Below are 17,182 nucleotides of genomic sequence, written 5' to 3'. Positions count from 1 at the left end.
ATATTTAAAATAATAATTTTTAATAATAGTTAAAATAATAATATTTAGAGGAAAATATTTGACTTGTCTACTTAGAGAAATTACTTTTACTTTTAATTTCTTAAAATAGAGTTCGTTATTTCTATATATGAGATCACCACAAAAGAAAGAGCAACCAAATGGGACGGGCATCCATCCAAAACTGAACTTATTTCTCAATTCCTCCATTCCTACATTCTTCTTCCTTGCTTCCACAACAACAAATTTCTCTTTCTTTCCAAGCCAGAACAACTTCCTATTCCATCTTAATCTCTCTTTGAATATGGTGAGAATATGGTATGCTAGTAATGGTGGTGGCAGCAATGGTGATATTGGAGGATTAAAGAGATGATAGAAAAAATATAAATAAATAATAGGAGAAGGATTTACGTGGTTCAATTATTGAGAGTGTACGTCTACGAACATAAAACCTCAAAAGGTTATATCATTCAACTGTGTAAAGGAGGGCTAAAGAAATAGGTAATTGCGTTGTTGGCCATTGAAGGAAAAAATGAGTGACAAACAAACAGCGTTTGCAAATACATCAGATGACACAATAGTATGTTATGCACCGACTATGATAACGACTAATGGTGTATGGCAAGGTGATAATCCTTTGGATTATTCCCTCCCTCTTTTCATCTTGCAATTGACATTGGTGGTTGTCACCACTCGAGTTCTTGTTTTCGTCCTCAAACCTTTCCGCCAACCTCGTGTTATCTCTGAGATTATGGTGAGTTCATTTATCTCTGAGATTAGCGTTATTTATTGTTAAATGTAAATAAATTTTTCTAAGATATATTTAACATGTGATGCTCATAAAATTTTTTTAAAAAAATTTTAAAATTATGATAACGTTAAATAAAGCGTAAGATATGAATGCTATATCTTGCAATGAACACATGAAAGTATCCTTTGGATGCATTAGGCATATAAATACATTCATTTAAGCTTAATCTAAAAAGGTTACATAATTTTTATTTTATTTTATTAATTTTATTTTATTTTGAATATAAATAATATTAACAGGGTGGTATAATATTGGGTCCATCAGTACTTGGACGTAGTAAAGCATTTGCAAGTATAATATTCCCTTTAAGAAGTGTGATGGTGCTTGAAACAATGGCAAACGTAGGTCTTCTCTACTTCCTATTCCTTGTTGGAGTAGAGATGGACATTTCAGTAATCAAAAGAACTGGGAAAAAGGCTTTTGTCATAGCTATTGCCGGTATGATCTTGCCCTTCTTCACTGGATTTGCCTTCTCTTTCCTTTTGCATAAGGAGCGAACAAATGGTACAAAAGAAGGCACTTTTGTCCTCTTCCTCGGTGTTGCCCTCTCTGTTACTGCTTTCCCTGTGCTTGCTAGGATCCTAGCAGAGCTCAAACTCATAAACACAGAGCTTGGTAGGATTGCCATGTCTTCAGCTCTTATCAATGACATTTGTGCATGGATTTTGTTGTGTTTTGCCATTGCAATTGCTGAAAATGATAGTGCATCTTTGGCTTCCATTTGGGTGATATTTGCTAGTGCAGCATTCGTTGTCTTTTGTATTTTAGTCGTTAGACCAGCAATTTCTTGGATTATTAGAAGAACCCCAGAAGGAGAAACCTTTAGTGAGTTTTACATATGTCTTATTCTCACTGGAGTAATGCTTTCAGGATTTATAACAGATGCCATTGGGACACATTCTGTTTTTGGTGCTTTTGTGTTCGGCTTAGTTATCCCAAATGGACCTCTTGGAGTTACTCTTATAGAAAAGCTTGAGGACTTTGTATCAGGGCTTTTACTTCCACTTTTCTTTGCTATGAGTGGGCTGAAGACTAATGTAGGGGTCATACATGGGACCACCACTTGGGGACTTTTAGCTCTTGTCATATTTCTTGGAATTGCTGGAAAAGTTGCTGGCACTATTATGGTCACAATCTTTTACCAAATGCCTATACGTGAAGGGCTGACTCTTGGCTTGCTTTTGAATACCAAAGGCCTTATTGAAATGATCATTCTCAATGTTGGCAAGGATCAAAGGGTACTTTACTTTCTTTCTCTTCTGATTCATTCGGGCTCTTATTAGAACTCAAACTCAGATCTCATGGCCTTAAAATGATTCTAATATTGCTCTTGCTAATGAATGGCTGATGTTAATGAATCACTTGCAGGTTTTAGATGACAATTCTTTTGCAATTATGGTGATTGTAGCTGTGGTTATGACTGGACTTGTCACACCTATCGTTACTACAATATATAAGCCAACAAGGAAATTCATACCATACAAAAGACGAACAATTCAAAGGTCAAAACCAGATGCAGAGTTAAGGATATTAGTGTGCGTGCACACCCCTAGAAATGTTCCAACAATCATTAACCTCTTAGAAGCTTCACAACCTACCAAAAGGTCACCTATGTGTGTGTATGTGCTCCACCTAGTTGAACTCACTGGTCGTGCTTCTGCCATGCTTATAGTCCATAGCACTAGAAAATCCGGTCGACCAGCTCTTAACAGAACCCAAGCCCAATCTGATCACATTATCAATGCCTTCGAAAATTATGAACAACATGCAGTTTTTGTTTCAGTTCAACCCTTAACAGCCATTTCTCCTTACTCCACCATGCATGAAGACATTTGTAACTTAGCAGAAGACAAAAGGGTGGCTTTTATAATAATTCCTTTCCATAAACAACAAACAGTTGATGGTGGGATGGAAGCCACAAACCCAGCATTTCGAATGGTTAACCAAAATGTATTAGCAAATTCACCTTGCTCAGTTGGGATTCTTGTAGACAGAGGACTTAGTGGCCCTACTCGCTTAGCCACAAACCAAATATCTCACCATGTAGCTGTGTTATTCTTTGGAGGACCTGATGATAGAGAGGCACTATCATATGCATGGAGGATGTCTGAGCAACCAGGGACAAGCTTAACAGTGATGCGGTTCATTGTAGGTAAGGATGCAACACAACCTACAGTAAGGCAACGTAGCAAAGATCCTAATGACCCTAGAATACTAACTGTGGAAACACAAGATCAAAGAGAGAAGCAAATGGATGAAGAGTATATAAATGAATTTAGAATGCATAACGCTAACGATGAATCTATATTTTATACGGAAAGGGTTGTGAACAATGGAGAGGAAACACTGGCTGCAATAAGAGCAGTGGATATAAATGCTCATGACTTGTTTGTAGTGGGAAGAGGACAAGGAATGATATCACCACTCACTGCTGGGCTTACAGATTGGAGTGAGTGTCCAGAACTTGGTGCGATTGGTGATTTGCTTGCATCTTCAGATTTTGCAGCAACAGTTTCAGTGTTAGTTATACAACAATATGTTGGGATTGGGTTACAAGTAGAGACAACTGCTACACCTCATGGCTTTGCTCATCAAGATGATCAATATATTGGTTTACAATTGATGAATAAGCGGCCGCCATCAACAAGATAAACCAACTTTTAATGGATTTTTTTTTTATTAAGACACGGTTCATCATGAACAGAATTTTACTTGTTTTATATGTAGATTAATTCTAACTGCACCTTATGTCTTAATTCCATAATGAATTAGATCTAATCTCAATACCTATGCATATAATTTTTACTTATTTTATATGTTATTTTACTGTATCTTTATATTTTAAATTTCTAATAAATTATATATCTTATATTTTAAATTCACAATGAATTAATTGAGCCTGCTCAAGAATTTTTCAATTATTGCTAGTAATGCCTCACTTGCAAATATTTTACCTTACCATGCCAATAAAATAATTTAATTAATAATATATAATAAATAATGTAAAATATTTTATTTTTATTAAAATTTTTAATTTCAAATTTTTTTTATTTTATATTATTTATAAAACTTAAGACTTTTTTTTTATAAAATATTATATATTTGACTCACACTGCCACATTGACAAAAATAATCATTACAGTATTCATTTTAAAATATTTATAAAATAATTATATAATACTAATTTAATAAAAATTAAATTATAAATTTTAAGTGTTAAAATGCGAAATCTTTATTTTTTTCATATCACTCTTAAAAAAAAAAAAGAAAAAAGCTTATTACGAGATGAGGAGAGACTTACAACTAATTTTGACTTTTTTTTTTCAAATTGGTATATAATAAAAAATTGTATTATTTCAGTTTTGAAAGATAAGACATAATAACATGTAGCTTTCAAAATCAAGAAAAACAAATACTAAAATTACAAATTTTGGATAAATTTAAAAAAAAAAAACAAATATTGGATTTTTTTTTTTACAAATAATCTTAAAATAATAAAATATTTCTACCTACATTCAAATGTACAGCTTGATTTGTACTACTTTTAACTAATAAAAAAAAAATGAACATATCATAATTTTAAATAAAACTTGCCATAATTTTAAGTAAAATCCATTACAATTTTAATTAATTAATATTACACCCAAATGTGAATAAGAACAACTCTAAAATAATATAATCATTCAAACTCTTATACTTTTTCATTAATAATAACAAATTAGGTTAAATTTCTAATTTTAATTTAAGGAGTTATTTATTTTAACCATACTATATATATATTTATAAAAAAAAAAAATTAAGTGGGGCAAGCACTTACATCAATATAAATAAAACCCTTAATTAGATTAGTTCAATAATGAAATGAAAAGGAAAAGTTTACGTGTATTAGTGGAGTTGATACGAATAGTAAAGGATTCTATATTTTTTAAATAAAGTCAAGTATTTAATTTTTATGAACGAAGAAAATTTTAAAAATGCTTTATTTTTATAATAAGTCTCTCTCATGTGATCAGATTAGACCTAGTCTAACGAATTAGGAGATACTTAAAAAAAAGGGAAAAGTTTGCGTGTGGTGCATAGCTATCTATTATGTGATGTTTTGATATATTTGTAGAACAAGTTATGGTTGACCAATGACCATCCTCTCTCTCTCTCTCTCTCTCTCTCTCTTGTATATATTATGAATGTAGAAAGCATCATTAATTTTCCTACTACTAAATATATATATATATATATATTAGTGGAAGTTGAAAGGTTCAATTGTTGATGGTGGACAAGATAGTGTTCAAATGCCTAATTTTTTTTCCCTTTTTGTTTTAAACTTCCATTTCAGCTTTTTCTTTGTCTCTTTGCTTCTCAAACCAACTCTTACCTTCCAATTCCTCTTCTTACTTGCCCACTCACTTTATATATATATAAAAAAAATTAAATTCTTCCCTAAATCTAATTATCATAAATTTAAAATATAAATATATAGAATCTATATATTTAACAGATAGATTTTACAATACATTTTGTTACGCCCTGAATATATTTATGTTAGATTGGATTTAGATTAAAAAAAATTATATTTTTAATGACTTAAAAATCAAGAAAATAAGGAGAATTTTATATATATCTACTATCAACAGAAATGATACTAATTTATAAATGATCTCGTTTAAGGCTGTATAAAAATTAATCAAACAAATTAAATATAATTAATTCAATTCAATTGAAATAAAAAAAAAAACTATAATTTTCACACTTATATATATATATAATTTGATTTTGGTTTAAAAAAAAAAGAGTAAATCAATTTTTTTTATTTGATTTCTGTTTTATGATATGATAAATAGATTGAAATTGCACCAAATCTGGAATATATTAATAGCATGCCATTTCAAATTATATATAAATATTTTTATTTTATTAATTTGCTTTTCTTATCATTATGTAAATTTTTTATATACATGAAATGAAATTTAATATATTTTATTTTTCATACATAAATTAATATATGTCTTCATATTATTATATTATTTAAATATCCTTAATTCTTAATTAATTTGTTTTAGTAATTTACTTTATGATATAAACTGAGCAAATTTAATATTCAAACTGAATTTAAATAATTTGGCTATAATAAAATTAAATAAATTGTTATAGCTTATATAGAGAAATAGATAAATAAGGTAACCAATAAATTTTAGATCACCGGTAATATTAGAGTCGTTTCCAGAGTTACGAGATCTTGAATTCATAGCTTAATTATAGTCAATTATAATAAAATAAATAAATTAAGGTAATTTTTTATTTTTTTTATTTTTTTTATGATTAAAGATATCATCAATCCCAATTTATATGTAATGAGATAATTTTTTAAGCGATTTTAAATACATATTAATTTATTTAGATCAATTCATTTAAATTATTACTTTTAAAATATTTCTTAGTAAAATTAATTAAATCTTAGTTAATAAAAATTCTATTTTTAATAACTAGATTAATTTAATGAATTTTTTAAAAATATTTTCTAATCATGTTAGGTTTTTATATTATAATCTCAAGTACATATTTTTTTCTTTGTCAAAACAAAATCATCATGATTCTCTCTAGAAAAAAGTGTATTATTCTAAGGATAATTATGTTATTAGTGTCTAGTTCCACTTTTTCCATATATACTTTTATACAGTGTTGGGTATTTATTTGATTTATTAATATTACATTATTAAATATCATATTTGATGATTTAAAATGAAATCTAATTTAATTAAATTTTTCACTCATTTAGTGTTATGGTAATTAAATTAAATAAATAAAAATACCAAATATTCTTCTTTGAAAATTATATAAAATGCTTCTAAAAAAATTATAATATACAAAATATTACTTATTGTTGTTTTATGTTGCTCTAAAGCTCCATTTGTTTCACAAAAAATATTTTTCTAGAAAATATTTTCTGAATTTTCTAGTGTTTTTGAAGTACTTATAAAAATGAATTAATAAGAAAAATATTTTCATAATTAAAAAAAAAACAAGTCATTTTCTATTTTTTAGGCTTTAATAATTTCATTAAAATGTAAAAACACTTATATATACATTATATTAGTTTAAGATTTCAATAAAAAAAAAATATTTTCATGAAATTTTTTTCAAAATAAATGGAGCCTAAATTAAATCTTTAGTGGCTGAGAATTTCAATTAAATTATTAAACTAATTAATAATTGTTGCAGTCTCTAAGAAAAAATTAATCTATTTTAATATGATGATTTATTCAATTGCATATGGTTTTAGTATATAATATTCTATCAAGTTTTATGATTTCAATAGATTAGATTGCATCATCAAGTGATACAATTCAATGTTAACCTAACTTATGATCAGATTAATTTCACTTATGGTTATTGAAGTCAAATTTATTGTACTAAAATTAAGTTTTCTTTCATATAAATTTGTTGTATTTAAAAATAATTAATTTTAAGTTAAATCCTGATCAATTATAAAGATGTTTCATTTTTATTAATTAAATTAATTTTATTGAGTTAAATAAAAATGATATTTTAAATATGCTTCAAGTAATAAAAAAATAAAGATATTAGGGTTAATTTTGAAAGAGTAAATGTGGACCCCAACAGCTGGTATAAATTGACTGAAAAGGATGCTTTTGTAATAACATAGAATATAAATTCCTGGAAGTCAAAAAGTCAGAGCCACTAGAAGGATTCTCCTGTTTGTTTTGGATTTTTCTTCCTTTTCTTTTGAACCATCACATGGCTGCATTTATATTGCACTTGGAAAAATTCATTTTTCTACAAAAATATATACTCTTTTTATTTATAAATAATAGCGACATTTAATTTTTATTTTATTTTAAATTATTTATTATATTAAAAAAATTAAAAAAATTAATTATTTTTTTAATTTTATCATTTATTTTTATAAAATAAAATAAATATTTATATACTTTTTTATAATTAATATTATCACCTCCTGTCTAATTAAATCAACTGTTTATTATGTTAATATTTATTTTTTTATTTTTTTAAAAAAATTAAATAAATTATTTATAATTTTTTTATGAAAATAAAATTATTTAATTATTTTATTAATTACCATCAAAACTTTAAATATGACTATTATTTACAAACGAATGATATATTATTTTAACTTATAATTACATCACTTATCTTAATTTTTAATCCAACACCATGAAATTGTTATATATTGACAAATTAAAAAATTAATTTTTTAACAAATACTATTTTAAATATATTAAAAATATATATTAAATTTAAATTGTGAGAAAATGTTAGTGCAATATATTTATTTGTTCATATTTTCTAGAAAATTAAAATAATTATTAAAATTATTACTAATTAAAATCATATTTAAAAAAAAATCAAAGAGATAAAAATTCAAAATCTAAATCTATTAGCTAAATGATATATTTTAAATTATTCAAAAAGTTAAGGTAGATAATAATATTTTAATAGAGTAAGAAGATTAATTAAATGGAGAACATCTAAGCCTTTTCTATCTAACTGGTTAGGATTACAAAAAGTGGCATGATCAATGGTTGAACATGCACTCCTAACTTTTAGAAATTTGAAGAACTTTGCTTGAAAAGTTGTGCCTACTTTAGAATTTCCCTGCATTCATCACCAAAATAGTGCTGGAAATGATGTTTGCCAACTCATATAAAATTTAAAGAAAAAAAAATTAATAAATTATTTTAATTAATAAAAATAAAATTTATTTTTTTATTAATTAAAATTTAATTATATTTTATTTTAAAATTATTTATTTTGAATGTAATAGATTGATATTTAGGAGTAGATCCTTAAAATTGTCTGGCTAAAGGACTTATTCTAAGTGCACAAATACTGACTTAAGAATGAATGATTTTAATTCTTACATTAATTAATAAATTATAATGTTTTAGCTAATTTAAGATATTTATGTAATATATATTAATTTAAAAATAAAAATATAATTCATTTTTAAATTTCAAAATTTTAATATATCTAAAACACATTCATGTTTCGAAAATTAAACTAAATTATAGTCGATTGACTTGAGAAATTTGGAATTGATTAGCAATTTGATTTGATTTATAATTTATTATTATTATTATTTTATTTATTAAATGTAAAATTTAAGAATTTATGTTTTTAAAAATGATCAAACACCCCCATACTAAAATAATCTGATTTACAATTATCTTATATAACTAAATTTCAATCCATTTAAAATTGAAAAATAAAATTATAATGATAACATCACAGAGGCAGCACTTGCAATGTGACAATAGATGTAAATTGGGATTAAGACCTGCATGCAATTGAAAGCCAAGTATAGTGATGTCCCATTAACAAGAACAGAAGAACAAAATAATATGGAGGCCATAAACTAATCTTTTGCCATGGATGAAATGACATCTAGGGCATAGAAACAAGATGGACAAAAAAAGATTTTTTATTTTTTTAATTTTTTTTATTTAGTGATTCTCTCCATTCCATTTACTGCTTTTTCATATATCAATTTGATCAATATTTTAATTAAAATTATTGTATTACGACAGTCTGTTTTCAGTTTGGCTTTTAGAAAATTTATAATATTTAAATTTAATAAATGAAATCTTTATATATTTTATAAAAAAAAAGGCTTTTTAATTTAGTGATTCCCTCCATTTTATCTATTATTTTTATTATAAATTGATTTAATTTAATTTAATTTTTCAATTAAAATAAGGTAAGGAAATAAAATGAGAAAAAAGTGTTTTTTTTTTTTAATTTGGTGATTCCCTCCATTCCATCTACTGTTTTCCCATAATATTGTTATTCTCATGAATCCTGTGAATGTGATGACCAGCATCATCTTCCAATATTTCAAGTAATGTGTAATGTGGGGGTGGATGTGGAGTGATTCAAAGTTCAAAGACATTAATAATTATTATTTTTTTCTTTAGGTGGGTCAGTTTGACTGCATTGATAGGTACAATAGAAAACAATAATAAAAAGCATTATTTTCAGGATTGAGGCTGATGGATTAAACCTAAAATTATATCAATAATTCAGTAAGCGGTTTGATTTTAAAAATAATGATGAAAAGGGATGAGCAGATGAGGAAGGGAAAGTTGGGTGGGGGACCATTTTCCTATAACTATTCTTTATTATTAGTTGCAATCTCTTACTATTTCACTAAGGCCCATCTTTGGCTCTCTCCAGTGTTTGTATGCTGCTGTTCTCTTCTGATTCCTCCAAGTAAGATTGCACTTTTGCCCCTCTGTTAGTGTAAAGCTCACAGAACACACAAAAACTCTCTCTCTTAAATCCTGGCTTGGCTGCTTCTGGCAGCAGGAAGTGGAGGAGGTGCTACTTCTACTAGTACCAAGTGCTAACCCTTTTAATTTTTTCCATCACTTTCATTCCTTTGATTCTATTGCTCTTTCTGTGTTTTTCTTTCTATGCCATGTTTATTAACTCATTTCCATATTTCAATGCATGCCATTTCTGCTGTGGCATCAAGAATCTGAATTGGGAAAAAAAACAAAAAGAAAAAGGTCCTCTTCCACCATAATTCCTTTCCATTGTTTAATTCATGAGTCATGAGTGTTCTTTAAGGTTTGTCTTCTAATACCCATAAATCTTGCATTGTATTTGTATATTACAACTATCTTCTCCCCTTGCCTGTGCACTTTTAGTGGTGAATGTCTTTAGCATCCACTTCTTAGATACTGAACTTTCAGCCAATACCATCAAAAATTCACCACCAATATCCCTTTTTTCTTTTTTGTTTTCTTGAGTCTGTGGCTTTCTTCCATGAAAGAAGCTCAAATGAGTATACCCCACTTGTTCATTTGCCCAATTAGTCTAGACTTGTTCAAAGATCCAGTGACTCTATGTACAGGGCAAACCTATGATAGATCAAGCATAGAAAAATGGCTTGCTGCAGGTAATCTCACATGCCCTGTCACAATGCAGAAGCTTCATGATCTGTCTATGGTTCCTAATCACACTCTTCGCAATTTGATCGATGAGTGGCTCCAGAGGGGTCCTCAATTCGATCCTGATTACTTGACAAACATCGATTATTTATCTTCACTTAAACACAATCTTGTATCTCATGAGGCTACCTTGGAGATGAAGTTTCAAGCACTTGAAAGAATCCAAGCTCTATCAGAAGAATCAACTCAGAGAAATTCTTATTTGCTGCAATTAGGCTTCTTGCCTTTGTTGTTGGAACTAGTTTTTGGACAAGTAGAATCCAAACTATCCCAAGAAAGCATCAAATTTTCAGAGAAAGCACTTTCTTGCGTTTTAAAATTGCTGTCTGTGGGTGAATACGAGTCCTTAAACATGCTAAAAAAAGAAACCAAGCTGGAATCCTTCAAGATTTTGCTTGAGCAAGGAACTGGCATTGCCAAGGTGAGTTTATGTCATCTTATAGAAGCAATATCCTCATCTTTGGAAACAATAGAACTCTGTTCGATGCTTGGCGAAAATCGCCAACTCCTCCACGGGCTAGTTCTTCTTGTTCAACAGGCTTGCAGGGCATCTGAGGCTGGAATCAAAGCCATATATGCATTATGCTCCTTGGAATCAAACAGAGAGAAATTGGTTCGAGAAGGTGTTATAAATGGACTCTTAATATACATTTCAAATGCAGAAAGACGTGAAAGAAACTTGGCACCAAAAGCACTAGCAACAATTGAGATCCTTCTAGGACTAGAGAGTGCAAAAGAGGCTGTGATAAATAACCCTAATGGTGTTAGTGCTCTAGTTAAGATGGTTTTCAGGGTATCAGATCATGAAGGAAGTGAAAGTGCAGTGAGGTCACTAATGGTAATATGTAGTGATTCTTTACAGGCAAGAGAAGAAGCAATCTGTGCAGGAGTTTTGACCCAGCTGCTGCTGCTATTGCAGAGCCAGTGCAGCGGTAGGACCAAAACAAAGGCAAGAATGTTGCTTAAGCTGCTTAGGTCTTAGTGGAATGGGTAACCAAATCATTTTTAAGTTTTATGGGATGTTTGATGCTTTTGTGGGGTCTTGTTTTCCATATGGTGTATTGGGCTCCTATGAATACTAATCTGTGTAAAGAAAAGTGTTCATCTATGTATCTTAGCAATAATTCAACATTCATATTACCATATACAAGCAACCATTCTAGAAAGCAACCATTCAAGAATTCATTGGCTGCAGAGTAGAGTGTAAAATTTATGTAGAATTAAACCAAATTCTTATGCAATTACTATAGTTTATTGGTCCAACGTGCATTTAGATTTAGACCGAAAACCACTGCAAGCCTCAAGATTTTATAGAATCAATCACCAAGCAATCAATCAATATCAGCAAATAATTGAAGGAATTCGTGCCATAAATCCTTTTTGAAAGAATAAAAAATAAAATAAAATAAAAAAAGACCAAGACCCAGAAGATAAAGTTGCCCGCAATTTCGGTTCAAAGACAATAATCAAAGTTTTAATGTTAAAAAGACAGGACTTGTGCATTTGGTATACCCCAAATAGCTGGAAAGAAGTTTGGCTGTGTCTGCGTAGCCGCTGCTTATCCAAATTTGCGAAATTTCGTTGATAGGACATTGAGGAAAACCAGTGGATTTGTCTGCACATTGTTTTGTAGGAAAGGTGCTTGTAAGCACATTTATGGCACACCAGACCAACTGAAAAGGGTGGAGTCTCCTACCCTCTTTTGGCCTTGCAAGAGGACCCACGATGACTGCAAGAGTCAAAGAATCAAAACATAATAAATAAAATAAGCAGCCGTAGGCAGGCAAGTGCTTCTTTAAGCAATGAATATACATTGGTCCAAAGGACCAAAAGGAATGGTCTACTTTTTCGGCCAGTTCAGCAACCATGAGACGTAGGGTACCTCTTTCTTTCTTTATTTTCCCCCAAGCACAAGGCCAAAGAAGGGTAGCTATGCCGAACAAGAATCCATACTTGTGGATAAAATGTCAAAATCTGGCGTCTTCATTTTTGTAATCCACGAAAGCAGAATCATTTCTATGCGGACACAAAGTTCCAGTAGTCTCACCCTAATAATACAACAAGAAGGAAAAGCATGTCTTGAAGATGTTAGTGTCGTAACTCTAGAGTTGCTGAACATGCCAAGAAGAATTCTTGCAAGGCAAATTTTGTTATTGGATATGTCAAAAGCAACAAGTCCTATAATATTAATTAATATAAATATTGCAAATTTTACTTAACGTAGCAGAGTGAGTTTTGAAAAAAAATCTACTAAGATTAAGATTTGAAAATTTCGACAATTTATTTTTTTATCACAGTAAAACTTTTGTCCATGTCTTACTTTCAAACAAACTTTATTATCGTGAATTTTAATTTTGCGTCCTTCCTTTTTCTCTATATTATGATTGTGTGTAATTTAATTTGCAACATTTTGAGCTTTCCCCGTTCCTAACAAGTGCTGTCAGATACAACAGTAAGACGAGTCCTCGAAAGAGCAGTAACATTCTTGGCTCTTGGAGAAACAATAGCCACAAACTCGGAGATATGAGCAGTAACAACTAACATAAGCAGGTTCCATAAATAAATAACGGTCTTCTTGGAGGAAGGTACTGTACTCTTGCTGACATCGTAAATACTCTAAGAAAAAAAGCCTTTGGTTCGTGGAGATGAGTTGGATATAGACAAGGCTGTGTTATGTAGCAAGCTTCTGAACTGTCCCAAAGCTTCAGAAATGAAAAAGAAAAAAATGGAAGGAAAGAGGAACAGAGGGAAGAACAGAGTAGAGAAGAAGGAGAGAGAGAGGCAGAAAAGAGAAAACACTTACTGTCCTATTACATAGATGATTGTATTAATTACAATGCCCGCATTATTTATACAATTCAATTCTCAGATTCCTATCAGCTCAGCTCGCTAACTGCTCTCAATCCTTGTCATCATAACAGGCTCACACTAGGTAGAAAATGTTGGGACATGGGATAAATGAGACACACAAGTGGGAATTCACTAGCCTTGAAGTTTTTAGTTGGGGGAAGTATCAAGCCCTCCTCAGCAATTTTAGCTGCCCCGTTGCCACTACTTACCAGGTATGAAGAGATTATCGAATAGAAAGCCAACACCGAAGCGAAAGCAGGAAATCAGGGTCTGCTGAGACTTTACTTAATATTTTGGCATGACTAGCATAAGAATGCAACTAATGTTTATCCATATGCAATGGCAGAGCCAAAATGAAAAAGAAGAACGATATTGATATGAAAGGCCATTAATCCATCAACAAGAGTATTGCTATTTTAAATTTGAACATTATGTTTACAAGCTAACTTGCCATACACAGTTTTGTAGTCTAAGATATAGACAGACAGGATCATACCACAGTAATCACTCTCTCAACAAACCCCTCCAAGAAACCAAATGGTAAAAGAATAAAGGTATAAAACGGCAGTAAAAGTTAGCAAACCAATTGCTTTGTAACTTAAACCTTGAATTCCCTAGTGATTTATTCTGGGCAACTAACGAACAAGAGATTGATGGATTCCAATAAGTCTCTTATGTACAATTCAGCTCCCTAGGAAAGTGTGATGAACCGTTGCAAAGAACTGATCAAACTTGGAGGCCAATGCTTAGTTTCTTTTACATATGAAAGGTCCGTATAGTGAGGATCAAGCAGAGTTGCAATTGTGAACTGATTTTCTGCTAACAGGGGGGCATGCTTGTCCACGTATAAGGCTGCTGCAAGAGCTGCATGTACTTCTGTCAAACACAACAGGAAGCATATAGTTAGATGGGAAAACTTCAAATGAAAATTTTGAATAACAAGAATAAAAAATAAATGAGAGAATATTACAGCTAAAATTTCTATTTTCACGTAGCCTGGAAATACAAAAGCTTGAAAATACCAGGATATCCCTTCAATGATATGGAAACATCCTCCATCTCAGCAATTGCCTCTTCTTTGTCTCCAATCTCATAAAGGGCCAGTGCTCTTCCCACTCTTGCATATTCTGAGAATGCAAAGTCTTTATAATTTTCAACCACCTGAAATAATATGTAGAAGTAATGACAGACATGATAATAACACAATATCTGATTTCCATATGAAAACCATGCATATCAGGAACGAAAATGGAGCCACTAGTATTGCAAACTAAGTTTAGCTTCATGATGGATGCAAAAGTATCTTGCACAGAGAGGCTCAAGTGTGGTGACAAAAAAATATTTACACATATATAGGTATCTCCATTACCCCTATGATATAGAGACTACTTCAGTCCTCTTTCCAGGAATGGATAAGTTTTCAGACAGTTGTTCCTCAAAAGATCAAAACATTACAATGATGATCGTTGGAAATGCATAGACAGTTCTCTTATTTTTATGAATTTGGAATAAATAAATAGAAAAAAAAAAGAATTATTGTCTTAGTCCAGTGGCAGAGCTTAGACTGTTTAGAAGTGGACACTAACAGTAGAAAGTTGAATCTCTCTGCCAATCAAGGTTAGTCTGATTGGTTTTCTTCTCTTCTAAAATGCAAGGAGTGAAAGGTCTTGAGTTTGAGTTTTTTTTATCTATTAATTCTGACATTTATCACCTTTATGGTAAGAATTACTTTAGAGAGAGGCTACTTCCTAATATGTAGCCCATTATTTGTAACTCAGTCCGTTGGACCTTGATTTAAAAAAAAAAAAAAAGGAAGTTGAACTCAACTAAAATAAATAAATCTTTTTTTTTAATTTGGAAAAAAATTATAAAATAATAATACTTTGTATCATTAAAATTGCAAAGAAATAAACATATATTTTTAACCAACTGGGCTGACATGTATGCTCCAGATGTGTACACGTGTGCTCACTCACAATTGGCCATAATTGTTACCAATTGGAAATAATCACAACGTTAACGGTTCTTTTTTTAAGGTCATTTGCATTTTAAAGAAAAGGAAAAACCCTTACAGATGAGGCATAAGACTTGAGAAAAAAAAAAATGGTGATTGTGTGGCAGGGAAAGGTAGTGGACGTTCAAGAAAGCAAAAACAATGAACCTAAGGATCACCAACACATTCTATGAGCTCTCTATCAGGAACAAAAACAACTACTAGAGCAGGTCCAATGTGGCAAAAAGTTAGTACAATTTTCCTCATGCACATCTACAAGGAATTTAATGGAATTATCCATTATCACTTTCAACACATTTAATATATCTGTTAATGGTAACTTTGTACAGAATATTGATGGAAACTTAATTTCCAAATTACAAAGATCACATATATTTTCTAAAACCATGATTGAACATTACAAAGATTCCGAAGGTCCATATAATATGTTAAGCCAATCATGCAAATAAAACAAAAACCTAAGATCAAATGATACCTACACAGCCAGTCCTTAACTCTACAGCTTTTTATTCACAATGGAGTAATTAAAGGTGCTATGTGTATGTTTATGTTCATTCCTTATCAATATCAAAGCTATCAAGTCATCAATCAAATTGTATTACCCAGTTAGATGGCAAAAGAGCTTAGCTTTAGAATATCAAGAATCATCTAATAAATTTGCCGCAAACCCAAAATTCCCAAAATTTTCCAGTATGGATTTGCCCCCAAAAACATACCCAACCTAAGCAGTTTCTAACAATTATTTTCAGTTATCTAAATGGGGGAAACAGAAGAAGAAAAAGAAAATGCCAAAGAAGAACCCATAACCAACCTGAGTGAAGTAAAGAAGAGCATCAATGAAGTCACCTTGAGCCTGGAATTCCCTCCCTTTCTCCAACAAATCTATAGCCTCCGATATTCTCCGAGATAAGGTGGCGCTGGCCTCTTTCTCAGCTCGGTTCACTGGGTCATAGCTCTCAGCTCGAGCAACACAAGAATTAGCTTGAACAGTTGGTATATTATTAGCAAGAACAAGAAGAGGAGTCGTAGTAACAATAGAAGAAGAAGCACATAGAGGAAGAGAGAAAAGGAAGAAGCGCCTAGTGATGTTTTCTGGGGTTTTGTTGATGGGAGATGACGAAGGTAGCTGAAGATTGGAAATGGGTGCCTTACATGCACCCATCGTTTCCTTGTTTTTGGGTGGCAGACCCTGGCCTCTGTTTCCTTTTCATATTAAAAAATAAGTATATCAAAATTTATCCCTTTTTTTTTCTACTTTAAAATTTAAATTTATCTTTTTTTTCGGTAGACAAATTTATCTTTTTTATATTAATAATTAATCAAAATAAAATTTTTTTATTATTTATAAATGAGATTTTATGAGTTTTTTTTTCTTCTTATACCTAATTTTTTTTATAATAATTTCATTTTTTTAATAAATTGGTATTTTATTTAGAGCAATTAAAAAAAATAAATATTAAATCTTGAAAAAATAAATAATATTTTTTTAGTATTATTACAAAATTTATTTATTTTTTTTAT

The 17,182-nt window shown here is 30.1% G+C and overlaps 3 protein-coding genes across 3 annotated transcripts; 2 read left to right on the top strand and 1 right to left on the bottom strand.

Moving 5' to 3' along the window:
* The first annotated feature begins 529 nt into the window (after window positions 1-529).
* Window positions 530-3,541, top strand: LOC110644288 (cation/H(+) antiporter 15-like). The gene is made up of 3 exons (XM_021796986.2): window positions 530-751; window positions 1,048-2,046; window positions 2,177-3,541. Exons 1-3 carry the CDS (start codon window positions 530-532, stop codon window positions 3,458-3,460), a joined length of 2,505 nt encoding a protein of 834 aa, XP_021652678.2. The 3' UTR covers window positions 3,461-3,541.
* Window positions 3,542-9,950: 6,409 nt separating this feature from the next.
* LOC110644275 (U-box domain-containing protein 26-like) lies at window positions 9,951-11,905 on the top strand. The gene has a single exon (XM_021796972.2). The coding sequence runs from the start codon at window positions 10,613-10,615 to the stop codon at window positions 11,777-11,779; it is 1,167 nt and encodes a 388-aa protein (XP_021652664.2). The 5' UTR covers window positions 9,951-10,612; the 3' UTR covers window positions 11,780-11,905.
* Window positions 11,906-14,035: 2,130 nt separating this feature from the next.
* Window positions 14,036-16,878, bottom strand: LOC110644306 (uncharacterized). Its single transcript, XM_021797011.2, has 3 exons — window positions 16,473-16,878; window positions 14,670-14,808; window positions 14,036-14,523 (listed from the first exon to the last, which is right to left on the bottom strand). Exons 1-3 carry the CDS (start codon window positions 16,821-16,823, stop codon window positions 14,339-14,341), a joined length of 675 nt encoding a protein of 224 aa, XP_021652703.1. The 5' UTR covers window positions 16,824-16,878; the 3' UTR covers window positions 14,036-14,338.
* Window positions 16,879-17,182: the final 304 nt, after the last annotated feature.

This window comes from Hevea brasiliensis, chromosome 7, assembly GCF_030052815.1.
Source record: "Hevea brasiliensis isolate MT/VB/25A 57/8 chromosome 7, ASM3005281v1, whole genome shotgun sequence".
In the NCBI taxonomy this organism is placed as follows: Eukaryota; Viridiplantae; Streptophyta; class Magnoliopsida; order Malpighiales; family Euphorbiaceae; genus Hevea; species Hevea brasiliensis.
Note: the sequence above shows the minus strand (reverse complement) of the source record. Positions and strands in the feature narration are given on the sequence as shown.